Source organism: Neopsephotus bourkii, unplaced genomic scaffold, assembly GCF_033783945.1.
Source record: "Neopsephotus bourkii isolate Nb327-2 ecotype Australia unplaced genomic scaffold, CSIRO-AGI_Nbou_v1 NB_1328, whole genome shotgun sequence".
NCBI lineage: Eukaryota > Metazoa > Chordata > Aves > Psittaciformes > Psittacidae > Neopsephotus > Neopsephotus bourkii.
In genome coordinates, this window is record NW_026901808.1 from 4,988,343 (window position 1) to 5,015,418 (window position 27,076).

General features: G+C 38.7%; 1 protein-coding gene across 2 annotated transcripts in view; it reads right to left on the bottom strand.

Moving 5' to 3' along the window:
• LOC133219223 (guanine nucleotide-binding protein G(t) subunit alpha-3) overlaps positions 1-27,076 on the bottom strand; it is a 51,109-nt gene that overhangs the window by 10,756 nt on the left and 13,277 nt on the right. The window contains exons 1-4 of one of the 2 annotated variants that reach the window (XM_061366394.1): positions 15,908-16,157; positions 9,333-9,375; positions 4,615-4,756; positions 963-1,120 (exon numbers count right to left, since the gene is read on the bottom strand). In XM_061366394.1, the coding sequence (XP_061222378.1) occupies positions 963-1,120; positions 4,615-4,756; positions 9,333-9,375; positions 15,908-16,025 (461 nt within the window). In that variant the 5' untranslated portion in view covers positions 16,026-16,157. Of the gene's footprint in view, positions 1-962; positions 1,121-4,614; positions 4,757-9,332; positions 9,376-15,907; positions 16,158-27,076 lie in introns of those variants that run through there. The other variant, XM_061366393.1, reaches the window with a different exon arrangement.

Sequence of the window (27,076 nt, forward strand, 5' to 3'; positions counted from 1 at the left end):
GTTAGTGAGCTATCGCTGCCTTCAGCACCCAGGGCTCCTAGCCCGTTCTTCGACTACGCATTTCACTACTGAACAGGACACCCAACATCTGGTATGGTGCCCTCAGCCTGTAGGAGGAGCTGCAGGAGCAGGGAAACCTCCAACTGCAGACCTTGGAATATGGTCCTGAGCTGGAACAACCTCTGCCCCAGGTTAGAGTCAGACTCACTGTTGTGTACTCAAGGAAAACTGATGTAGGTGACACCTCCCTGCTCCGTCCTGTATGAGCTGAGGGAGAGAACACCAGAGCAGGACTGCTGTAGCCTGCAAGAACAGCTGTAGGAGCAACCAAACCAGGAAATCTTGAAAAGTCTAAGCTTACTGACTCCATGTAAACTAGGATATATACCCCAGCTGAATGGTGACCTTTAGTGAAGCCAAAGCTGAGCAGCCTTAGTCCCCTGTTTATCTGCCTGCCACCTCCCAGGCTGCAGAAAGAGGGCTGTCAGGTTGGAGAGTGGCTGCAGCATGGCTGGCAAACACCAGCTGGATGCTGAGATGGTAACAGCCCAGAGGATACCCACTCATGCAGCCAAATTAGTTTAGAAGAAAGTTTTTAGTTTTTTTCCAGATGCATGTTTAGCAGCTTGAAATTCATACATTCCCAGGACAACTCTAGGTAAAACCTAAGCTGTTTCAATTCACTTTTTGCCTCATTTTGTCAATCTTATGGCAAGAGAACAGGTTTTGGGGTGTTTTGTTTTTTTTTTTTACAGCTTAAGCAAACTCACTGAAAAAAAATTTTCCTTGTTTCAACTGGTTTCCTTCAGTTAAATGTTTCTATTATAAACATTAGCCAAAAAAACCCTCATTCTTTTTCAGGTTAATGGGCAGCAATTTCTGTAGGCTATTCTGCATGTGAGGAATGTCACAAGCCTTCCTATGTTGTCATGGTAGTGACCACCTCAGCTGTTGTCACCTACTAGGCTGCCGAGTCATTGAGCTGGTACTCCGCTGCCCTTGCGAAGCAGGCCTGGATCCCACCATCACTCCACAGCTGTCTGATGAGTTCAACCAACTCAGAAGACATGTCGCCATCCTCCAGAGTTGTTGCTATGGTACACAGCTTCCTTTCATCTTCCTAAAGGGAAATTTCAGTAAGTATTGTGTAAGCAGACTGTGCTCCTCCACCTCCTTGAAGATGTGCATGGTTTACAATGAGTTGCAGGGGCAAAATTTCTCATTTTCACTAATTTTTCTAGGTACCTGTACTTGCCTGTGCATGTAAACATCCTTTTACAAGCTCACTCCCTTTTAGTTAGTGCCAGGATTACACTTAAATTGTGATACACAGAGTTTAGCTCTTGTTTTTGTTCATACAAGGGCTTAGTTTTATCTTACCATGAGTTCACAGAAAGTCCAACTTGGATGGAATGCATTTATTGTGAGAGAAAGTAGATGGATATCAAAAACTAAATTAAAAAGGATATTTAAAGGTTAAACCGAAGTACATCAAAGCAGAAATATATAGCTAAATACAGCTAATTAATAAATTTAGAAGATAAAATTTATGGCTTCTGGCCACAGCGAAAAATGTGGCAAAATGAACATAAATAATGAATGCATTTCCCATATGTTCTTTTATTTGGGAATGAAGAAACATGTAACTGTATAAAATCCTAAATAATTTTAACGTTTTATTCTGTATTTTTTTCCTTTTGCAGTAATCCAAAAAGACTTCAGGCAACCTATTACATTAAAATGTCTTTCGGTGTTTAACAGTTTAAGAATGTACTGTAAATTAAAAACACTATTAAAATAGGGTCATTTGATACACTGTCACAGCAGTGGATAATTATAGAATGTAATTCCTTCCTAGCTGTATGTGTAGACAAATGAAGTGACTTGCAGTCAATAGCTGCAAAAGTATAAATGGATTCTGACAGACACTGTTTTGGCAGGGAGTATGTTTTATACAAAAATAGGCAACATCTTCAAAATAATTTGTAACAAATTTATTTTGGGAATGTTCTGTATCTTTATCTTTCTGTGGAAATTGCAGTTTATGGAAACTTTGTAAAGCCCAGAGACTGATCAAAACTGAAATGCTGCAGGTTTTCTAAAATATTGCGGAAATTGAGTTGTCATGGATAAAAAGAAAAAGGGGGAGGACAATAATGACTAAGTAGTTGCCTTTACTTGAAAAAGGAAGGTGAGCAGCCATACAGTTGCCCTTCTACATTAAACAACACTGGCTGTGTTTACACCCCATCAGCTCACTGAGTGGCAAGATAAGCAGAACTGAGTCATGGTTTCTCCTGTGCACCCCACATCTGTCTCAAGGGCTGCTCACAATGGCACACACTTCTTGAAGATTCTGCTCTCGTGAGACCTCACTTGGAGTATTGTGTACAGTTCTGGTGTCCTCAACATAAAAAGGACATGGAACTGTTGGAACAAGTCCAGAGAAGGGCCACGAGAATGGTCAAGGGACTGGAGCACCTCCCATATGAAGATTGGCTGAGAAAGCTGGGACTGTTCAGCCTAGAGAAGAGAAGGCTGCGTGGAGACCTCATAGCAGCCTTCTAGTATCTGAAGGGGGCCTATAGGGCTGGGGAGGGAACCTTCATTAGGGACTGTAGTGATAGGACAAGGGGTAATGGGTTCAAACTTAAACAGGGGAAGTTTAGATTGGATATAAGGAGGAAATTCTTTCCTGTTAGGGTGGTGAGGCACTGGAATGGGTTGCCCAGGGAGGTTGTGAATGCTCCATCCCTGGAAGTGTTCAAGGCCAGGTTGGATGAGGCCTTGGGTGATATGGTTTAGAGCAAGGTGTCCCTGCCCATGGAAGGGGGGTTGGAACTTGATGATCTTATGGCCCTTTCCAACCCTAACTATTCTATGATTCTATAAGATAAGGGTTGGAACATTCTCTCCTTCTAGATATCGCATATCACGTAATGATTATAGCTATCGTCCCACAGTGTTGAATTTGTTGGTTGAATAGCCTACAACAAGAAACCTTGAGCTCAGAGCCTCCAGGTACACAGTAAATGTTCATTGATCGCTGTGCAAAAGGCAACAACTGTGGAAATGAACTGAGCTATTTAACAAAAAAAAAAAAATAAATCCAATTCCCAGTTCCTCAGGCTGTGAAATCCCTTGAAAATAATGTCTATGAAACTGGTATAGATGATAGACAGTGTGTGAACATGTATAAGCCTCTTAGAAAGTTTAGCAGGGCTGAGAAAAGAGGCTGAAGTACTCGAGCACAGGCAGAATACCTCAATTACAGATGGCAGACAGTCTGGACTACACAGTGGATATTAGGGGATGAGCCAAGAGCTGCGGCTAGGTGCTTCAAGGTTCAGCTGCCTTAGGCCATGTAGACTGGTGTATGGGACCTTGTGCAATGTATCAGTCTACCTCAATTGAGGAGAGGGGCCGAGCTGCAATACATTCACATGGGCATATTTTCTGTATGCTGCTTTTGACCACTGTTGCACTTGTTTGAATGACTTGCATTCACGGACACTTAAGAGAATACAGGGAGAAAATACTCAATTTCTATTTTGTGGAACAACTGTAAGAGCTTTAGTAACATCTGAAACATTCCTGTATAATTGTATAGGTCAAAGTACCACATGTCATTGTAATGAAATGTAGACTTCTGGAACAGAAAAATCTCTTTCAGTTAAGCAGATTTAATTCCCTCTAAGGTAAACCTCTAGGGAATAGGCAGAATTTACCAAAACTGGAACCGGCTGATATTCTGACAAATTCTCAGCAAGGTTTGAATTACGAGTAATAGATTAAATCATTACACTGAGAAGTACATGCTTTTCCTTTACTTCTGTCCCTGAAAATTCAGTGTGATTGTCAGAGAACAGCAGGTCTTCTGACTATGGCTTTTCCGCTATGTGCTTGTGCATAGGCTTGCTAACTCTATTAGGAAGGTCAGACTCCACGTTATTGCAATGGGCTAGTGCTGCATCCGTACACCAGGGAGGTATCTGATCCAGGAGCAATGCCAAACTGAAATATTCCCAACATGTCTGGATGACCCGTCCTTACATGGCTGAGCCCCAAGGCTTGTTCATAAAAGGAAAATATTTATTATATTTCCCAATAGCAATAAATAAGTGACTAAGGAGCTAAGCAAAGGTTCTCTTTCTTTTTCTTTCTTTCTTTTTTTCTCCCTTTCTTTGTTTTTTTCTCTCTTTCTTTCTCTTTCTTTCTTTTTCTTTCTTTCTTTCTTTCTCTTTCTTTCTTTCTTTCTCTTTCCTTCTTTCTTTCTTTCTTTCTTTCTTTCTTTCTTTCTTTCTTTCTTTCTTTCTTTCTTTCTTTCTTTCTGCCTGCCTGCCTGCCTGCCTGCCTGCCTTCTTTCTTGTCTTTGCAAGTTGAATATTTCTTTTATAACAACTAAAATGGCAGTTCATGCAAAGGTTTGACCTCAGGCATCAGCCTTGAGAAAATAAAAATCAGTTAGGGCCTCTTGTCACGTGTAATTCAAACAATACTTACTTTCTGCTGTCACAAAGCCAATATGAACCCTCTTTGCTTTATAGTCTCTACTATTATATTACAGAAACTGCATTCTAATGCCAATTTTAAGAGAAAGGGTGTCATACTCACAAGTCTAGCTGGGTTTTCGTAACTGATTCCTAACTTAGTCATTGCTTTCACGATAGACAGGATAGACTGCACTGTGTTACTGTAAACGACAGGTCTGAACTCCATGCGTTCCTCGTGGGTGAAACCATGTTTATGGATGATCCTGGTGCAAAAATAGAAAACATTAGGTTTAAGAGATGTATTAAAAACAATAATGAAAACTTTTGCTTTTGTGGTCAGTGTGAGAAAGAACTGCATCTGTCTGGCCCTTGAAAAAGCTTTTATCAATGGCTGATCTGCCTTTTCTGCTGGAACAGGTAAACAGCATTTTCCACAGTTATGTCAGGTTAAATTCATGAGGTTGTTATTAGAATGTACAATGTTAGTCATGGGCTGTGACATTGCTTATTTAATCATTTTTATCCAGAATCTTACATAGAATAAAATCCTAAAGAAAACAAACAAAAAAATCTTTAATATTTCTTTGTGTATCAGCTACTATTTCTAGTTACTGAAAGGTGTTACTGTTATCTACAGGTTTTGGGGACATGCATGTTACTCCAGAGAATATAGCCTGTATTACAGATGACAATGAGCCTTAGCAGTCATAGCAAATTCATCTGACAGAGGAATTATAATTTCATAATCCTCCTTGACTGGAAAAGGGCATGTGGTTAAAGTTCTCCAAGATCAGTGTGCAGAATATACCATGACTGAAAGATATCTTTTTCCTTAACTTGTGAAAAAGGATGGAAACTTTACCCATTTTGGAGTAGCGTACACTCAGTGACAAACTGGCGACATGGTTTTGTGTGTGTGGTGTCCCTGCCCATGGGATATTGAACTAGGTGATCTTAAAATCCTTTCCAACCCAAACCATTCTATGATTCTATGAATGAACATACACCCAAAGGGCTTTGACTCCTGCTGGAACCATGGGATTGTTCTTCCTCACTTCAGTTATTCAGAGATGAAGGACAGATAATTGCGTAAATAATTTCTGGGGTTTGGAGTTTGGGTTTTTCCTTGTCTCTTGCCAGGGATACAGTCTGGACAGAGCTATACAAGTATAAAGGGTTGATGTGAAAGGATCTGATAGGTTAGCCCAGAATAAGTATAGGTGTGTGTCTTGGGGAGACTTTCCCTTCAGGGGGAGAAGTCAGCCCTGTCAGAAAAGAAGTTGTTCCCCCACACACATCTAAAACCCAGATCAAACTCAGCATGTCTTAACATCTTTGTAACTTATGAATGTCAGAAAACGCAAGTTTCATTCTTGTGTCTGTAAGAATAGCATCTGTAGGAAAAAAATTGTTCATGTTTCCCCATTCACTTTTAGACCAGGCAAATCTATAAACTCTGCTTTGAAGCTTTGATTTTTTGAATGTTGTTTTCATCACAATTTCAAATGAAACTGCAAGATTCAAAGGAATCCTATTGAACTTGACAAAGAAAAAGGGGACACGTTATGCAGTCTGGTACCTTTGCACTGGTACTTCAGCATATTCTTGTCACTCTTCCCCTTACTACCTGTAAATGAAGCAGTTTTTCTATAAATAATGGAATGAAATATATAGAAAATCAAACCCCAGGAATTATTTGAACTTGGGTTAACTACTTTGTGTATCTCACACTGGTGGCCATAAAACGATTTCTGGGGAGGATAGGTGTTTTCCCTTTGGATGCAAAATCTGGAACGCAAGAGAAAGAAAGGCCCTGAAACAGTACATAAATGGCTATTTTATATCTTCATTCTTTTCCTTTGAAGAACAAAGGAAGAAAATATAAGATCCTGAAATAAAACTAGATTTGGTAATTGCAGAGAGAAAACTTGGTTTTGCTTGAGTATTTTCATGTTGTTTTTGTTTTCTATGGTAGGGTTTTTTTTGCTTTTAGGTACTTGTTTTAACTACTGTATTTACGTCTTCTGGAGGAAGGTATGTTCACCTGCCTTTTAAATCAACAGGGAATTTTACTGCTTTTATTAAAGATCTGTCATTCTTAAGGAAGGATTGTAAAGCAGGCTGACACCTTTTAAGGCCAGAAGGAGCATTTTAGCAGATGGAAAATTTTGTTCCTTGATGCTCCTTGAAAAAATGAACAACTTAAAAAAGTTAATGCAGGATGCTGAAGGCATGAGGTGATAGGCTACAAGTCATAACATCTAAATTGTGTTTCTACACTGGACAGCAGTCTCTTGTTTTGTTTTGTCTTTCATGAAGGGAGGACTTCTCACCAGATAGGTAGAGATGATTCAGTCACAACAGGCATGATGAGTTGTCATATATTTTGGGTCCTACTCTTCATTCGCTGAATTGTTTGTGGTAGGTTTGAGGCACTATCTTACAGCATAGCATAGAAATACTCAACTTGGCTTCAAAACAGTTAGATTGCACCTTGGAAATTATCTAGTCAGAGGTACAAAGCTCCAGAGAAGCTTTTCTTTTTTTCCCTTTTCAGTTATGTCTCATAGCCATCCAAACTTTTTTAGGGCCTTGCAGCATGTCTGTATTTTGAGCATCAGAAAACAGTGTGCAAAGCTAAGTGGAAGGATTTAACTTTGATTGAAGTCTTCAGTCTGGAAAGAATGAGGTTTATGAATTAGAAAATTATAATAATAGGAGTAAAATTACCCTGATTTTGGCAGAAAGTTAAGTTGTATTTTCAGCAAAATTATTGCTTCTGTAAGCAGCTATCAGTCTTCTTTAGAAAATGTTATATTTTAATAAAAAATAATAACTGAAATTGGTTTTTTACTGAAAAATCTCATTTTTTTTTGGAAAAATGTCCCTCATCATGACAGAAGATGACATTTTATATGAAAAATTTTAATTTTCATTAACAGTTTTCCAGTAAAATAATTCATATTTGTGATCAGGTTGACAGCTCATAAATGCACAGGGCTTTAAAGATAACACTCAGCTTTGCAGTTTTCTGCCCCTTCCTCACTGATGTTAACATTATAAGTCTTCTTAGAGTGTATAATTCAGAAGAACATCTTTAATCTGCTCCTACGTGGGGAAGCTTTGAACACAGTGCATTTCAGTGGCTGTCTGAATAGGGAATGTCCCCTGATTGGAACACTATCAGAGACAAAATAATCCACCCTTGAACTGGAATAGAAGATGTTAGTAAAGAATTTGATGGATGGTTCTGTATCTGTCTTACTACAAATTGAACTGCTTATATAAAAAATTGGTCTTATGACACAACATCTTTTACTTAACTCTTTAAAATGCATTTGTGAAGACATAAGAAAGTTAAGAGAGCTTAAATTTGGAATAGTATTACTGATTTCATAAAACAGTCTACTTGGACAGGTATAGGAAACAGACCTGGACACTGTATATGAAAACAGTGCTAGATACAACAGCAATATTTCAGCAGGTTACACAGTAAAGGAGGATCTTTGCTGCCTGTGTAAGTATAATCTCTTGAAGATGGGCTACCTGTTAAACCAGGTACACGAGTAGTATTTTGGCTACCCTTGAAAGACTAACATTAATTACTTTAATTTTAGCCTGTTTGACTATATGTGAAAATATTGTGATAGTAAATTGTAAAAAGACAATTGTAAAAGGGCAGATTTGACCTTCCTTAGAAGCCAGGCAAATAAAGCTAATAGCTTCAATCTGTGTGGCACTAAGTGCACTTTGGGCGAACATCTACAGGTATTCATGCAGTAGGTTTATGGTGCAGTCACAAGCTATTTGCAACCAGGTACTCAGTCCGAATCTGAACAGGGATTTCTGCATTTCAGCTTGTACAACCTGGTTTTCCCCTGATTGATGATTGTATGAAAACTTTTTAGGGTGATGCTTTCCTTGCTAAAAGCAGTTCTTGTGACTGTCACTTCTCATGCTAGGTGGTGGGTAACAGCTGCTCAGTGTGTAGGCTGGTGGCTATATATGTTCACACGTTGCCTGTGGGAGACCTGAGAACAATCTTTGTAACCTCTGGCAACCAAGAATGATCTACAGAGACCAGTTGGAAAATAAAACAACACCTCAACAAACAGACTTTGCCCTATTATACAATGTGAATGCTTCAGTATTTTCTCTTGCAATACAGTGAAATCAAATGAAATTAATAAGGAACAAATTAATATTTAACAAAGGAAGATGAATCACATCATATGTAATTAAATTATGGAGCTACCTGCCGTAGAATATTGTGGATGTTATTAGTTCACACTAGTTCAGAAAAGATCCAGGAGAAATGTAGGCATGAGTGTTGAGGCTGAGGGCCACAGAATACAGTGATGATATCTGGTTCAGGGTGGTACCTGAGCCACAGATCAGCAGATACTATCAGATTATCCAATGCAAGTATTACTGTGTGTTTGCTTGTCTGGTCTGATAATCTTCTGTAAGCACCCTTCATTAGATACTGCAGGAGACAGGACACCAGGCTAGGTGGATCTGCTGTGCCTGGTTGTCTCATGCATTCATGTTCTCACTACAGTACTGTAACTCCTACCAAAGCCAAGGAGGAAGCTTCCCTGATCTTTAGCAAGAAGTTGGACCAGTGCACAATTTGATTAGACAGATCTGATTATCAGTCCAGCCATGTCTCATAGTCCCTTTGTATTTTTCTTTATGTGGTTGAATGAGAACTTGATTTGAATGATGTTTCTTTGCATTTTATTCAAACGAGCATAAATATTGTAATAAGACATTAGCTACATAGCTTATACTACAAATGCAAAATTCGACAGCTGGTATGAATATTCATGTACTTACTTCATTTGCTTTACAATAGTGCTCTTTCCTGACTCTCCAGCACCTGCAGGAGGGGAATGTTGAGAAGATGTGATTGATAGTTAAGTAGCAAGTATTAAAAATAACTTTCTGAAACAGAATTTTGTATCTATGAAGAAACATGGATGTTTTAGATCCCCATTGTACTAATTAGAACCCTTGTTGGTGTCTACTCAGACTTACTGAAAACTTGGTAAAAAAGTTAATTCTAAAAAGGAAAGAGATGTCTGAAAAGAAAGGAACATTCAGTCAATAAGGTAAAAAGCACAGAATCTTTACTTACCAAGGAAATAAAATATGGATCATATTTTGATTTCATGTCTGCCAGATAGGGATCATAAAAACATGAACAAACTACAGCTTCTGACATTAGGTGATTTGTAGCTGTTCATTTAATATGTATCATGACCTTTTGGGAGCCAAACCAGACAGGTCCAAGCTCTCTATCCAGACTTTCTGAGCAACTGGAAAATCAAGAGTATGGAGACTTGCATGTGGGCTAGCTCATGATGCAGATGCAGCAAATGAGCAAATGTCTTGACACTGGTATGCTAGGAAGTAATGCGGCCGGAAGTGGGAAACCTGTAGAACAGTGCAACAGAACCTGCTTGGGAACGGTTCTGCAGGAAGTCTCCAGAATGGGCAGGGAGGCACACTCATTTGCTTTATCAGCCAGCTGCAAAACTAGTGCATAATTCTGGTCAGGTTATGTATGGTTAATTTGTCCTTCTTATCTCATGGAATGTGAATAATCACAACAAAAGCCTTCATTGGAAATCAGTGCGAGTGACTATCATCATGTCTCAGTCAGAGTTGAGTCTTAGCAAAAGCAGCCAGACAAGAACTGGATTTTGAAAGCACCTGAAGAGAGGATTTATCTTTAGCTATGAAACCATTGGACAGCATTCATCACTGCTCCGCTTTTCTCTTTGCATGCTATGGTTTACCTCTCTGGATGGTGTCAGATACTTTTGACAAAGAAGGAAATCTGAAGCATAGGTATTTTAACTGAGGGCTTCTCAGTGAATGGAAAAAACTGATTACAGACTTCATAAACAGATTTTGAAAAACTAATATAATTTACGTGACAGGGATTAATTTACCCAAATGAATCACAGCAGGCAGCAAACCATAAGCAAAGCATTTTCTGATGTGAGCAGCAGAAAGTATGAGAGAAAAACGAGCCTATGCAAAATGGGATGATGCTGCCATCTGCCACAGTTTGGAAAAAATGCAAATTTGATGTAGATCGTTTATTATCCCTTCAATGCCCTTCTGAAGAACTTTGTACAGCCCTGTCAGCAAGGTGGCATTTGCTACAGTTTTTGTAGGAAAGAGAGCAGGCTGTGCTGAGAATGCATACATACACCCCACAGGAAGATGCCAGGAAACCTAATATAGAAATAAAGTTCTCTTCTAGATCTGAAAGGAAAAATTAAAATAGAGGAGGAGGCATAATTTATATGTTTTGGCTATATTTTTCTACCTCTGATCTTCTTTAATTTATGATCCAGTAATGCCTTTATCTACACAACAGATGACTTTCAGACACTGGCATCGCTCCGGAGTGTCGTGTTAGTTGTAGCAGCATTTGCATGACAGGAAATAGGTCAGAAACAATTTACTTCGCACCTGCTTCCTTTCTTCCTTCCCCATCCTGTGCATCCTGCTCTTTGAGCCAGGCCCTCGTGGTGGGACAACAGGGACAAGGGTGTTTCCACCCTCATGGTAGCCATCCTCTTGCAGAAACAGTGGCAAAAGTGCATCATGACAGCCCTTACATGACTGTGTGGAGAGCTGAAGGCAGCTTCTCTTTGGTAGGCAGTAAAAAAGGCAATTATAATCAAGTCCAGATTTTTTGAATAAAAGACAAGAACTTAGGCCAAACTGCATCCTGTCCTGGAGCTTGGAAAGTTTAACTGGCTTTTGAAAAACTCTGTCACTGTGAAGACTTATAGCTCGGCTTGATAGAAACCAGCAGTAAAACCAGCAGTAAAATGCCACAGCCAATATTTTGTGTTTCACATATTTAAGATCTTCTAGCTTTTTCTAATTTACTTCTAATTTCTCTGTCTCTATTTGGATGCCAGATTAAAAGCACAGAAAATAAAGGCATAGAAATCTCAGCCAATGCCTGAAACTCTGGCACCACTCCTGGGAACTGAAAGATGTCCCGACTCCAGTAAGGTTAATGGGTGTTCGCTCCCACACTTTCTCCCAGAGATCACATTCACCGTGCCCCAGGACATGTCACATCCATCTTCAGTGAGGTTCTGCACAGGAGGTGCTCCAGCAAGCTATAACTTGTCTCTCTTCTTGGTTTGGATATTTCAGACCGCACCTCACCATGTCCCAAGCCCACTATATCTCAGAGTACACTGGAGCTCCAGAGGAGACTCAAGAAGAACCATGAAGTGTAGCAGCAGGAACTGAGCTGCAAGGGAACCTTACCCAACAGTCTAACATTAATTGCCTCATTGCTCTGGGAGTGCCTAACCTCTTCCCTGCAGGCCACCAAGGTATATAGACAGAGCAGAAATAGATAAAAAACTGGAGGTGCCTGAAAGCTGCCGAGACTCTCTCAATTTCAAAGAACAGAGCCCAGGACCTCAGCTGTAACTTGATGTTACTGTTTTTCTAAGAATTTGTTTGAATAGTTGTGGAAACTGCGAAGGGTTTAAGCCCTTTTCAAGATTAGCATCTGCTGAGCCACTGAAGGGTTTTCTTTTATATTAAGCTGCTTTTGTGTCTCAGATCAAAAGCTATTGTCTTCTTACAGTTATTATTTATGTGGAAGTATAGCTTTGGTTTAGAAATGTTTCCAAAAGTAAAGGTAAGAAAAGACCCCAAAACCTACTCCCTAAATATTTTGTTTGAAACCTGTCACAAAATGTGCTGTCAATGACATAAAACAGCAAAAGACAGGAAAATAAAATCTTTAAGTTGAAATCAGAAAAGGTTCCAAACCACTGACGGCCTTGTCTATGCCATTCAAAGCTCTGGAAACCAAACTAGACTGGAAGTTGTATCTTCCTGGTCCTCTTACCAAACTCAACGAATTTTCCCCATGAGAAAGAAATTAGATAAAAGATCTAAGATCTAGCTGTCTTGAGGGAATAAGTTCCTTAAATGCTGCCTCATACTCCCCCCCAAAAAAGGAAAAGGTGTATTCCAATCAATAGGACTATTGGACCATCTTAGTGCTCAGTCTTTGTTTCCAGTGCAGGTATTAATAACAGGAACTTAACCTGACTTCAGTAACTGATTCATTTAACTGATTTTAAATGCCTATACTATAAACTTCTACATCCAGACTACTTATCAGAGACCTCTTATAGTCAGTGGAGAAGAATATTTCCTACTAAAGCAAATAAAAAAACAGCTTCCTTTTTTTCTCACCCTGAAGCAGTTATTTAAATTAAAATGGGTAAGTTGTGCCCTAAAAATGAGTATTTCTCTGTAAAGTGAACTGAAGATGGCCAGCTTAAATGAGGGTGAGTTTTGTCCTGCCACTGAAAACTGTAGAAAATGAGGCCATGGAGTAATGCTTTGAAAATAAGTAAGTTCAAAGTATTAACGATTATGTAAGCTGAAGCTATGTTCCTGTGAGACATCACTGTGAGCATCAGGCTGTTCTGACCATGTTTTGAATGTGTGTTGTACTTCACACATAAACAAATCACAAGCTGCCCTCCTATGAAGAACTTAAACTGTGGGTGATGTGGTAAGCAAGATATGGCCCTGATTGAGAGGAAATTAAACTTTCACCCTGAAGTTTTTTCCAGACTCATAAAGCAATCTCATTTTTTTGAAGTCTAAGGCCAGATTTGTGGACAAGGTGTGGGCATGGGGGTGGCCTTGACAGCATAAGAGCACCTACCTCAGAGGACTTAACTCTCCTGGTTCTTGGACAACTTGTAAGGAACCTCAGAAAGTGTCATAATTTTACCACTCCCCAATTTACATGAGAGCTTTTATTGCATGCCATATAAACTGTAGATTACCACCTCAAAACAGATAATGTGTTTGCCCAGGTCACAGGACTTAACGTAAACAAACATGGTGTCTTATTTTTCTGCATAAAATTTCTTCTTTGCAAAAGGACCTACTGGAGAATGCAGAGAGACCAGACTATATATTAAATAAACCTCTGAGAAAATGGTCAGAGTATGTGTTTTTTTTGTATTCAAAAAAGGTAAGAACATAATGATCACACTGATTTTTTTTTCTGAGTATTTTCTACCAATCTGCCTACTGCAAGAGAAATACCGGTGACATCTCGTCTGTAATACAGAGGTAACATATAGTCTGAATGAGCAGAAATCTAAGACGAGGGTGATTGGCTCAGAATAGAGCTGACCTTGATTTAAGAAGTGTAAAATTTTCATTATTTCTGAGATCACCTCAGAGGTTTGGAAAGGTACAGATCTGAACACGGCAGATTTAATCCTCTCCTACTGGCCTCTTCACTGGCTGGCTGTAAGAGGTTATATGGTGCCCCTTACGAACATTGCTTCGGCAGCTGTGATTCCAGGTGTTCAAGAGACACTTTCACTCTAGCTGTTCAATTGGCTCAAAACACGTTTTATCCGCCCTTTAAATTTTTAAGAACAAGAAAATTCAAGCTGTTAAGTGTGTAATCCTTTTTTTCTCTCTCTCTTCAACATGTTTTTTACTAAGTCCTTATAATCTGTTGTAACAGTTTTCCAGGAGAAAGAAAACCTTTTTGAAGTGTTAACTACTGACAAGTTTGAATTTTTGTCATGTGTGACATAAGTAAAAGAAGATATTGTAGAAATACATTCTATGAAGGAAACTTCAGTGAAGGTATTTCAGATTCTGATAATCATCTTGTCTCATGAAAAGAGCTTGTACAGGTGATGAAACTGGAATATGTTCAGATTTTAAATGAATGAAGTAGAAGTTTTTTTCACGTAGCTTGCAATTTATCTCCAAGTATTTTACTAAAGGTATCTTGAGACCAATATGAATAGTGTCAGAAGCAGACTAGTTATATACATTAGGAAATATTTAAAATTAAAATCCTTAATACTAAATACATACATAAGTTCTGGGAGGGGTAATTTAGTCTGTGTCCTGGTGGAAGACAACCTCCAGTGTTATTGCCAAGGCATGAAATCTTGAAGATAAAAATATATCATTGAAATTCTTCCTTATAAATATATCTTCATCTTATAAAGTCCTCTTTATCCTATAAATTCCACTTACAGGAATTCTTACATATTCCTCATGGATCAGTGTTCGATAAGGCCAGAGAAAGGATGCTGAGGTAGAGGGACCCTGGTTCTAACTTGGTATGTCAATTCCTTTTTGTAAGAATAGGTTGAAAATATCAAAACTTTATGAAAGCTTAAATGAAAATATTATTCTGTTGTTTGACCAACCCGAGCTTGCCTCAGTAGGGGGAATATTTTGTTTTAATGTGTCAGAGAAGATCTTTCAGATTATCCACTGGACTGAAAAGCTTTGTAAACCTCAATCTGAATGTTGATGGTACACAAAGTGCATCAAACTAATGCTTTCCCATTATTATTTGAGAAATCAACATGGTTTTGGTTTTCCTCTTATTTCTTTATTAATAGTAGTTAGATTCTCAACAGGTATAAGCAGACCTTTTGCATAAGATGCAAAATAACAGAGTTAAGCTGATTTGCTTTACCTAATGGATGTCACTAAGTCTGAATAAACATCAGTTTAAAAACCCTTGTAAGCATTGCAGTTACAATGCAGGAAAAAACAGATATGTTTTAATGATCACAGACTGTTTTCTTATTAATTTTGAGAAACCAATGTAAACTCTCATAACAGGCATCATGCTGTTAGAAAAATATTAAGACAGTGACGGTATTAATTACATTCTTGGATATTTCTTGTAGGCTACTCAGTACCATGGGAAAAATAAGAAAAGTCTAAATCTGATCAAGAAAAAAGACATTTTTTGCCATTACACCTGCTGTCTTTTAATAAATTGATCATAGCTTGGATTAGAAGTGATAGTCTGTGAGAATATTCATCTGTATTCTGCTCATTTCATTACCTTCCATTCGACCCTCTACAATATAATTTTTATACATCAGAAAACCTGTTTCTGTGTCACTTTTTGCTTCTGTAAAAAATTAAGTGCAACAGTTTAGGAAACAAACAATATCAGTATCTATGACACCTGTGGATTTTCTATGAAAGCAGTTATCTCATTTAATCTTCCTGCAAATTAATGCATATATGTCCATTAAAAATACGAGATAAGCCTGTTTCTCTATAAATTCTCTATAAATAAGCATCAGAACATTCATTCTACTTTAAAATATTTTCAAAGTCAAGGATTTATAATATTTAAAATGGAATACATGCAGTAACATGACCATTTCCAGCTTGTTCCTAGTGACTACATGAGTGTTCACAAGAAGACATTTTGTGCATTACAGGGCTATCTTCAAATAAAACAGTGAGAGGTGAGAAATTCACTGTACTGAAATGTAATTCCAGAGCAAAATAACCAATGAAAAACCATTGTAAGCAATTCTTACTCTACTTACCCAGCAGTAGCAGTTTGACAGTCCTGGCTTCCCTCTCTGCATCCGCCTGGAGTTTCTTTTCCAGTTCTCTGGATCTCCTGGCTGACTCCTTGCTCTCAGAACTGGCTCCACTGCCCATCTTGAGACCTTAAAGGTCCCTTGTTCGTCCAGTTGATTTACTTCGTGTCAGGCTAGTTAATTCAGAAGAAGGACAACAGCCTGTGCTTAAAGAAATCTAAATATCCCATTCAAACTCCATCTTCAGCCTTCAAATAAAATGGTTCTTTTTCATCTCTCTCATGATCTGGAGATGCTATAGTCAAGGCTTTATATAAGGACATAGAAACGTATTGTTATGACGTCATATAATTAAAATTCAATAGCAAAACCAAGGTATGGATAGATCTCTGTCCTTCTCTGGAAAGGTTCCAGTTTCACATGCATCAAAGATCTGTGCAGAACGTCTTGAAACAATAAAATTGGGAATAACTCTGATCAAGAAAAGAAAACCATCTCTGAAGAATTTGCATAAATTATTTTTTATCTTTCTTAGTGGTAATGGCTAAATATATATAATCTTTGTTTTGAAATTACAGAATTTGTATTTATATAGTTAAGTCACTTTTTGCATGACTTCAGAATGTTTGCTACATTTTCATATTATGGTAAGTACATTTATTTCTTGTAATGGGTACTTTACTGCCATTTGTAAATCTCACTAGTGTGCAACACTATAATTAATTTTAATATTATACTTATTCACCTACAAAGTATTTTAGTTATATAAAATATACAAATAGGAAATTATTTTACAATTCTACAATTATTGACTAATAGTAGCCAATGACACTCTGACTTTACAGTATAGAAGCTTACAACGCTTAGCCTGGAAACAATGATCAATGTTTAAGGGATATACAAGCATGCAGGTCAGTTTGGGGACCATTAGACACATTTTTAAGACAGAAGATACATAAGGAAGAGGCCCAGAGGCAAAGCATTCAATTTATTCTGTGCTACTGAAAAGAAACTTTCCCACAGCAGAAGCAGGTGGACCCCACATGTAATAGGAAGGCAAACGGTATTGGATGTGGAAGATGTGAGTGAAAGGAACAAAGATCACCAGTGATAGTAATGAGTTCTGTGCCATTAGAGGTGGAGAGAGCTGTCTTCTGATAAAAAATAGGAGCTGGGATTGTCCCATTCAATAGTGTCTTCTTAGACTTAAAATTAAGACCACATACAGTAATAAAGATCTGAAGCTTTGCTTTTTCAGCATATGCTTCTCAGTCAGCAGAGCAGGACACCCTGTTTTCAGCCTCTTTGCACTGCTTTGCCAGAAAGGAGTAATCAGTACTTGTTAACAGCTGAATTTTTTGCATATACATTTACAATGCAAGAAAATGCTGTTTTGTTAAGCTTATATTCCTACTTTGTTTATTCTTTAAAATAGATCATAATAAAAAATATGCAACCACAGTAATAACTGCTTTGCTTAAAAAATGAAAATAAAGCAGCTTCAAAAGTGTAGTATCAGTGCCAGGTGTCTCTTTATCAGAACCACAGACAAGTACAGTGTTCCTACGGATGTCAGTGGGTTTGAAAAGTAAGTCTGAGCAGCTCTGAACACCAACAGCATGTACAAATTTACTGATACAGACATAAATCATGAAAAGGAGCATAATCTCCAGATTAAGGGCCCAATTCACTGCTGACTTTTTTCCAGGCACATACTAGTATAACTCTATTTGGTTTGCATTTAATTTTTACAGCATTGAATTGAAATAGTGTAATGGGAAGCTAGGTCCTATTCAGCTCTACCAGAAGAAAATTAGAGTAAATAAATCAGTTCTTCCTAGATGGAAAGCAATGGAAAATCAGGTGTGAATCCCATAACAAATTTCCTGACATTATCTGTTGCTATTAAGACTACATACAGGAATTTGCTTTAAATGAGTAGAGGTATGATACAAGCAGGCTGTAAACAGAATGTGTATAGAAATAGAGATAAAACCAATTACTTAATCAACATGCAATATCTATGACATCTTATACATTTGGTTTGCTCACTTCTGCCTTCAAATTCTTAACTAAAGAGTTTATGGAAAAAGCATAGCAACCTGTTTCTATTTCTCTGGAGAGTGAACAGGATTCTGCTCTGTTTTGGACACCATCATCATCACCACTACCTATATTTTGATTGAGGTAATTTCTGCTGATGATTAAGCCAGAAGCGGCAGACGCTGCCTTGCAGGACTCAGCTGAATCTAAATTGGTTTGTGATACCTTTTCTCCACCTCTTCTAGGTGCAACAAAAATGAAAGGCAGGTCTCTCCCTGCTTCCCTTCTGTTGCATCAGCCATGTGTATTTGATATGGAAGTCTTTGAAAGAGAACTAGTCTGGAAAATGCTTCTGCGAAATGCAGTAGTGCTTTAGAGAGGATTAGTTTTATGTTGCTGGAGCTGTTTCTGGTGATGAACTCAAGGTGGCGCTGATAATGTAGAGTGTGAACTGAAGGCATTCTGTAGTAAGTAAACAGTTCTAAGAGACTTTCTGAAAAGCTGTTTCCAGTGGTCTGTTCAGAAGTCATGGATTTGGGATCCTGGATTCCAGCTACAGATTTTTATTTTGGAACTTAAAAGTGTACTGGTCTGGGGTATTTTTTTTGGCAAATTACATAGATTGTTCTGTTAATAGAGTCTTCCAATTAACTTAGGTTTTCTGTTTTTCTCCTGAAAGTACTGTTCCCTTCCCCGTCAGAGGGATAGCTTAGGAAATTCACACTTTGTGAGTTTTTTTCTCTTATTTTCTTTCTAGACCTTTGCATTTATAAACTGATCAGACTGGAGTCTATTAATCTTCTCTACATTTCACCATAAGTAATGTTTTCCTCTTTCCCTGATAAAATCTGGAGGAATGACATTGATGAAAATGGAGGAAGTTTTAGTAAGAATAGAATTCTCTAAATTTAGGAACTTTCAATTAAATCCTTCAGTAAGCTCCTAAATAAAGGAAGTGTGAAATATCTTCAATACAGTGACTATTAAAATCAAAGGAAACCCTTCAGCTTTATCAGTTAGCTATTGAATGCACAGGAAGAAACAAAACATCTTGGAAATACTCTGTTGGGCATTGGCAACATTTCTGTGGGGAAAGTTTCCCTTGCACCCTGAACATTGACAAGCCCATCTAGACTTCTGTAACAACTGATGTGTGGAGATAACTATTGAATGGCAAATGTCCTAAAGACATAACAAAGAAGATACAGAGACCCCTTATATGCTCCCAGTCAGCACTGGTATTAGCTTGGATCCATGGCAAGTTGCATTAACATGGCACAAAGCCATAGCTTTTGAAACCTGTTAATATTCAAGGTTTATGACCTCTGGCACTCAGCCACCATCACGGGGCTGAAATGTTTGTGAATCCGAGGTAGTATCTCCACATAGGGCTGTGTTTCATTATGCGATGTTTACTGTTTGGATTGCCATCTGCCTCATACAGTGTAAACCTACCCATATTGTTTGACTGCTAGAAGTCATATACCAGATGGATGTTAATCCTTCTGTGAGCTTTTCATCTCTTAAACTTGCAAGTATTTAAGATGGATCTGGAAGAAGCTGATAGGGCTGACTTCAGAATTGGCCAGCTAGCCTAGCAGTGAAGTATAATAGGTGGAGAATCTTTGGGTAGTAGATTGGCAATGGAAGGCTTTTCAGCCTATCTCCTCTTGCCACTCTGATGATCTTCCAAGATATTGTGACTGTTACAAAACTGAAACTGTTGAAGCTTGAGTGTGACTTGAAACCCAGAAAAGAATGTCTACATAAGTATCTATCTCCTATCAAGAATCATATCTGGACATCTCTAGCCAAAGAGAAAATGCATGAATCTCAATACCAGCTGTACTATTGCACTGAGATATCTGACATAGACCAAGAAAATGTGACAATCATCAAACTGGTGTTATCAGCCAGCTTCATACTACTGTAAATGTAAATGTTTATAGAAATGACAGTAGGAGACTGAATTACTTCTGGTTTCATAATTCTGTCTCCATCATAGAAGCAAACGTTACAGTGTCACTGGTGGGAGGTTCTCCAGGTTCTTTGTTCTCAGGTTGCCTGTAGTACCTTTCTGCCAGTGCACATATGTGACATTCTCAACCTTTTTGACTCAAGGGTAGTCAGAGCTTGGGCTTCCACCATTTCTTTCTGAGGAATACAGACACTTCTTTGGCATGCTACCTTTGAGAATTTGGCCACAAGATCCAGTGGAGAGATGAGTGTTTAGATCTTATTATGCTGCTTCCTTCTGTTGAGTTATCTTATATGTATAAGAGATAAGGTGACATAACCAGAAAATCCTCTCTTGTCTGTCTGTCCCCTCCACAGGGGAATACATTGAAATTCATGGTTACAGATCAAGTTCACGGGTTGGTTTTCTGTGTTCTGTTCTGGATGAGCAGCAGATCTATTTGTGAATGTGCACAATTACAAATTGAGGTTCATTGAGTTTATTGACAGAGAAGGTTGATATGTTATGGATAGACGTCCTTTTATACTTCAGATACCTGTGCTGGAGGAGTCAAAACAGAATACACTGACATGAAAGCCAGGGGATACCTGAGATATTCACCAGCAAGGATGGCTCATCTTTTCTTAATCCATCTTTCTCCAGACACATGGGTAAGTGGTCTTTTGCTGAAATCGTTTTATATTAAAATAAAGAGGTTCCTTAAGAAAGAGGCATTGTAGAATTTATGTCAAACTCCTTAAAGCCTTAGACACTCATGGACCAGTTTCTTAACTTAAAGTTATGGTGAAACGGGTTGAGATTTCTCTAATAATGTAATAGAACACTTGAGGTTGAAAGGGATCTCCAGAGGTCTCCAGTCCAACCCTCAGCTCAGAGCAGAGGTTAGTTCAAAGAGAAAGGTTCTCAGGGCTTTGCATTGTTAAATTATGAAGTATCCATAGACAAAAATTTCACAGCCTCTCCAGGTAGCCTGTTTCAGCACTTAAACATTCAGTGTGGAGAATTTATCTGTCTGGAATCTCCTTTGCTGGAGCACATGCCTGTTGCCTCTTCTCCCAGGAGGGTTTGGCTCTTTCAACTCCCCTTTTTCTTAATGGAAGACTACAGTTAGATCCCCTTCTTAGCTAGGCTGAGCAAAGCCAGCACCATATTTCCCATATGATTCAGCCTTCAAATCTTCTTCATTGATACATTACAATATGTTGGTTCTTTTTTTTATTAGTGGTCAAAAGCCTAGAAACATTTCTGTGGATGTGCTCTCGAGCTCAGTGGAAGCATTCGCTTGACATGATGGCTGTATACTTAAGGCAACCTAGTATGTGGCTGGCCTTGTGTGAAGACATTTTGCTATTCATACTCAACTTACTGTCCACCATTCAGACACTTTTCTGCAAAGCCACTTTTCTCTCTAGTCAGCTCCCAGCCATACTGTTTCATGGAGTTACTCTGTTCCTGATGCAGGAGTTTGCATTTACCCTTGAGCTTCATGAGGTTCAGGTTGGCCCATTCCTCTAGCTTACCAAGATCACTGTGAAAGACTGCCCTGCCCTGTAGCCTACTAACCATTAATAAGCATTGTTCAAAATTAATTGTAAGAAAATGAATCAAGAGCAGTATGCAAACAGACTTGATATTCTGTGTTTGGGCAATAGCACTATTTGCTACTGGAAAAAGTTAAGTTGCTTGAGGCTTTCCAAGCACTGTTGAAAGCATATCCTCATTTAAAGACACAGATTTAACTCCGAGCACCTCAACTATGTGACCTAGTAATTCCTTACTATTATTCCTCTTATGTACCCATTGTGAAGCCTTTTCTGAATGCACTGCATGTTTCCACAGTGATTTAAGTATTATGTTATATGAAATGTAATCTTCTTGTAGTTCTGGTGCCTGTAATCATCTGTTTACTTCAAATTCCATTTACTGATGAACCCTGCTGTTTATCCTCATGATTTTTCAGAAATGAAAGTAATTCCAGCATAGCTGGTTCAGAAAGGTCACATAACTGAACTTAGCATTCTAGATATTGTCCTGGATGTTTGTGTGGTGAACTCTCATCTGCATTTTCCATGCTATGGAAAAAAAACCTTATTAAAGTAAAAATAACTAATATACTGATAACTGGTAGGAAAAAAAAATGTGATTAATATCAGCTGAGACACTTCTATGTCTGTTTATCAATACTTTACATTTTTATGCTTGTTTGATAGTAGCTCCACATTTTGACAGAATAAGAGTGTTTTGCAGATTTAATATCTGTATTCTTGTGAAGAATCTATATGATTGTGGGGTCTTCATCTCTGTGTCTTCCTTTACAAGTAATATTATTCTTAAACATCAAGTTCCTGAAATTGAAAACAAAAAAAAGCATTCAAGTTTTTCATGGGGAAGAAAATACTGTTTCTATGACAAACATTCAAAAGCAAAGAATACACTGATAGCTTAATTAAGCTTATTTTTTTCCTTTTCTTTTTTTTTTCCGAAATAACAAAAAAGTATAAAACTTGGATTCTTTTCTTTTTATTTGCTCTTCTCCTTCCTAATCTTTCTGTTTCCTATTTCTTCACTGGATATAAATGAGTGAAATCTAAGATATTTAGGGTGTGTCTCGCCTCCCCCATTTGTCATTTTCTCTCAAGGAAACATTACTAGATAGTAGAAATAAAAAGGAACTCTTGTCTTTTAGCTCTATAAGCTCTATAATATCATTGTGATGATACTGTAACATTTGCAAAGCCATGTAGTTATATAAGGGAAAAAGTATGGTGTAGTCATTAATTTTTACTGCTCACACAGGTTAAAAGGAAGTAGAAAGAAAGAAACAATGCTATGAATGTCAAGAGGAAATATTTTTAAAATAATAAAGAGTTATGTTTTCAATCCTGTCAAACAGATTTTTTCCCCTTAAAAATACTGACATATGCAATAATTCTTTTCCCTTTTTGTGACAATCTCAGACCCGCTATGAGATACGTGAACTGTCCTAACTTGAGTACACCCATTATCCTTGGTTCTATAATTACAACACATGCTGATGCAATGGAATATGTGACATTCAGCTCTGGGTGGGGGCTTGTTGGCTGAGTATAGGTCCAGATAAGACTCACATAATTCTGGCACATTTACCAGTACTGCAGCTGAACACACGCTGTGTTCTCAGTGATCCTGTGCCAATGTTATGACAGTAGATGTGTGGCTGAGCTCCTACGTTCACATTAAGAACTGCTCACTCCAACAGTTTGAAACTTACCAGTGAAAAAAGCAACATCTAGTGCAAAGCTATAAAAGAAGCTCAAACCCCATAGTCTCTCCTGAACCAGAACTGACCCCATGTTTATGGGATGTCTGTAATATATATATGAACTGCAGTAAGCACTGCTGGTTTCCCCTGATTTCTCACATGGAGACAGCAAATATCTCAGGGTCTGACCTCTCTACAAAGATTAGCAAATGCTATCTCTGCAGTTGTAGGTTTAAAATTTTCTCTTAGTTTGTTGCTCATTAAAGAGCAGTCAGAATGTAATGCATTGTAACGAATAAAAGTTTTGAGGTCTTTGAACTGATGTGCATCTGTTTTCCACTGAAGTGTCTGACATTTGCTCTGTTAACTCCTGCAAGAGGTGCATCTTGTGGGGTTTTTTTTTGAGGGGGGAGGAAAGAAAAAGGGTATCTCAGCAAGAAAATGGGCAATACCTGCTATCTCTGCTAAAAGGATTTAGCTTCTAGTACAAGGTGAACAGTCAACGTAGTATGAAAAAAAAAAAGTTTAAAACAATGGGGAAATATTTTGTCAACATCCTATTTCCAGTTCCCAGTAGACCCATACGTGAATAGCTGCTGAGTCCCATAGAGCCTTGCAAAGCCAGAAATGAAAAAAGCAAACACAATTCTAATTTGACTTGTAGAACTCCTTGAATAATGAGTATTTTAAACATTCATTTTAGTGTGAAACTAACATGCAGGGAAAAATATTTGAAGGACAAAAAGATGTTTTTCCCAGCAGACCAACTTTCCTCCCCTTTTATCTGGCAGACTTGTTCCAGCTAAGCCAGCCTGGGAATATGAGCAACTCTGAAGAGTAGCACAGCTGTGCAGTGGCTGGGTAAAATCTGATTTCTGAATGCCGAAGAGGGTGTAAGTAGGTAGCTTCAGAACTTTTAGCGATTTCCAAGTGGAGTGTGTCCACAAAATTTCTTTTCCATAAGAGCTGTTGCTGTATTGTAATAATCCCTATAGAAAGGACTGTACAAGAGACTGTTCTGCTGCTGAGATAATACACCATATCTAAAGAAAGCTCCTAAAGGAAGCTGGCTAACATCTGCTGAATGATATTTCTTCTTTCATTCACAATCCAGGTAACAATATTAACTAAACACAATCCTTATTTTGGTAGGTTTTTAAATAGGATGGTGGGGTTAGTTATTTAGTGATGTTTCACTGTAATTCTGTGTTATACCTGGTTAATTCAAATAATCACAGAATCATAAAGTCATAGAATCATAGAATCGTTAGGGTTGGAAAGGACCTTAAGATCATCGACTTCCACCACCCTTGCCGCGCACAGGGACTCCTCACACTAAACCATGTCACCCAAGGCTCTGTCCAACCTGGCCTTGAACACTGCCAGGGATGGAACATTCACAGCTCCCTTGGGCAACCCATTCCAGTGCCTCACCACCCTCACAGTAGAGAACTTCTTCCTTATATCCAATCTAAACTTCTCCTGTTTAAGTTTTGACTCGTTATCCCTTGTCCTGTCACTACAGTCCCTAATGAAGAGTCCATCTCCAGCATCTCTCCTCAGGTACTGGAAGGCTGCTGTAAGGTCTCCACGCAGCCTTTTCTTCTCCAGGCTGAACAGTCCCAGCTTTCTCAGCCTATCTTCATACGGGAGGTGCTCCAGTCCCCTGATCATCCTCGTGGCCCTCCTCTGTACTTGTTCCAACAGATCCATGTCCTTTCTATGTTGAGGACACCAGAACTGCACACAATACTCCAAGTGAGGTCTCACGAGAGCAAAGGGGCAGGATCACCTCCTTCGACCTGCTGCTCACACTCCTTTTAATGCAGCCCAGGATACGGTTGGCTTTCTGGGCTGTGAGCACACACTGAAGCCAGCTCATGTTAAATTTCTCATCAACTAACACCCTCAAGTCCTTCTCCGCAGGGCTGTTCTGAATCTCTTCTCTGCCCAACCTGTAGCTGTGCTGGGATTGCTCTGACCCAGGTGTTGGACCTTGCACTTGGCATGGTTAAACTTCATAAGGTTGGCATCAGCCCACCTCACAAACACATGAAGGTCCCTCTGGTGGCATTCCTTCCCTCCAGCGTATCAGCTGAACCACACAGCTTGGTGTCATAGGCAGACTGGCTGAAGGCACACTCAATCCCACTGTCCATGTTACCAACAAAGTGTTGAACATCTTTGTCCCAACACCAACCCCTGAGGGACACCACTCGTTACTGATCTCCAGCTGGACATTGAGCTATTGATCACAGCTCTTTGTGTGCGGCCATCCAGCCATTTCTTTATCCACCGAGTGGTCCATTCATCAAATAGATGTCTCTTCAATTTAGAGACAAGGATGTCGTGTGAGACAGTGTCAAATGCTTTGCACAGGTCCAGGTAGATGACATCAGCTGCTCTACCCCTGTCCATCAGTTCCATAGCCCCATCATAGAAAGCCAACAGAATGGTCAGGCAGGATTTTCCCTTAGTGAAGCCATGCTGGCTGTCACCAAGCACCTTGTTGTTTTTCAAGTGCCTCATCATGCCTTCCAGGGGAATCTGCTCCAAGATTTTGCCAGGCACAGAGGTGAGATTGACTGGCCTGTAGTTCCCCAGGTCAACTATTTTCCATTTCTTGAAAATGGGGGTTATATTTCCATTTTTCCAGTCATTGGGAACTTCACCTGACTGCCATGATTTTTCAAATATGGTGGATTTGAATAAAGCTTGGCAGTAAAAAGTGGTAAGGCAAAAGAGAACTTGCCTAGAGAAATATGTCTAAGATACTGACATTAATCTGGGAGAAATTTGCCTTCTGCTCAGTACAACTTCTGGAAGGCAAGCTATTTCTCCAGAGGAGAAAAATAGTTTTTCATTATATTTGTGGTTTGTAATTATTTTAGCTTCTGATTGAGCCTTATACATTGTCATCTTCTGCCGTCAGATCTGCTTAATATTCAAACGTCTTCAACCAAGATACCTAAGAGCTTTCTGTCTTGATGGTATCCTGAAATACTGTGAGATAGCATCATGACATGTCTAATACTGACTCATGCAGCATGTAGGAAAGATACTGAATTTTCACTCTTTGGGGATTGTTATGAATTAATGATTTTTTTTTAGGATTTTTCCATACTGCTTATAAAGTAGTGTTCTAATTAATACAACCCTAGCTAACACTTCCCCTAGAAAAATATGCATTGTCCTAGCAAGAATTCAAGAGAAAATGGAAATTCTCTCATTCTTCTCAGCTCCCATTCTCCATAAAGAGGAACTGAAAAGATGAGCATTTCTTCCTGAGCTAGGTTAGCCTCCACCCCCAAGATGTTCTGTTCTTACAAAGGGAAGGAATACCAAAAACAAAATGTTTTTACTACTCCTGAATGCAGTGAGCATAGATCAGGGTCCCTGGGTATTTGGGAAAATGGAAATTATCTCATTCTTTTCAGCTCCCATTCTTCATAAAGAGGAACTTAGAAGCTGAGCATTTCTTCCTGAGCTAGGTTGGCCTCCACCCCAAAAATGTTCTGTTCTTAGAAAGGGAAGGAAAACCAAAAACAAAGTGTTTTTACTACTCCTGAATGCAGTGAGCGTAGATCAGACTCCCTGGGTATTTGGGAGACGATATCCTAAGCACATATGTTAAGAACTCCACCCACATACAATAAGTTGATGGGAAAAGAAGTGAACCTCTGAAACTTCAGGTCTCATAAGAAATGAAGTCAGGACTTAGGTGTAAAGGAAATGGAAGAGCCTACAAGACTAGCCAGACATTTTCTGAATGCCAAGAGTATCAAAGTATTGTTCTATAACAGATCACAGCTGGGAGCAGGTCTCCATCTTCAACGGTGTTTAACTTCGACTCCTAAAAGGAAGCATGAACCTCATTTGGTAGCTATAGAACAGCATGTTGAGATGGGGA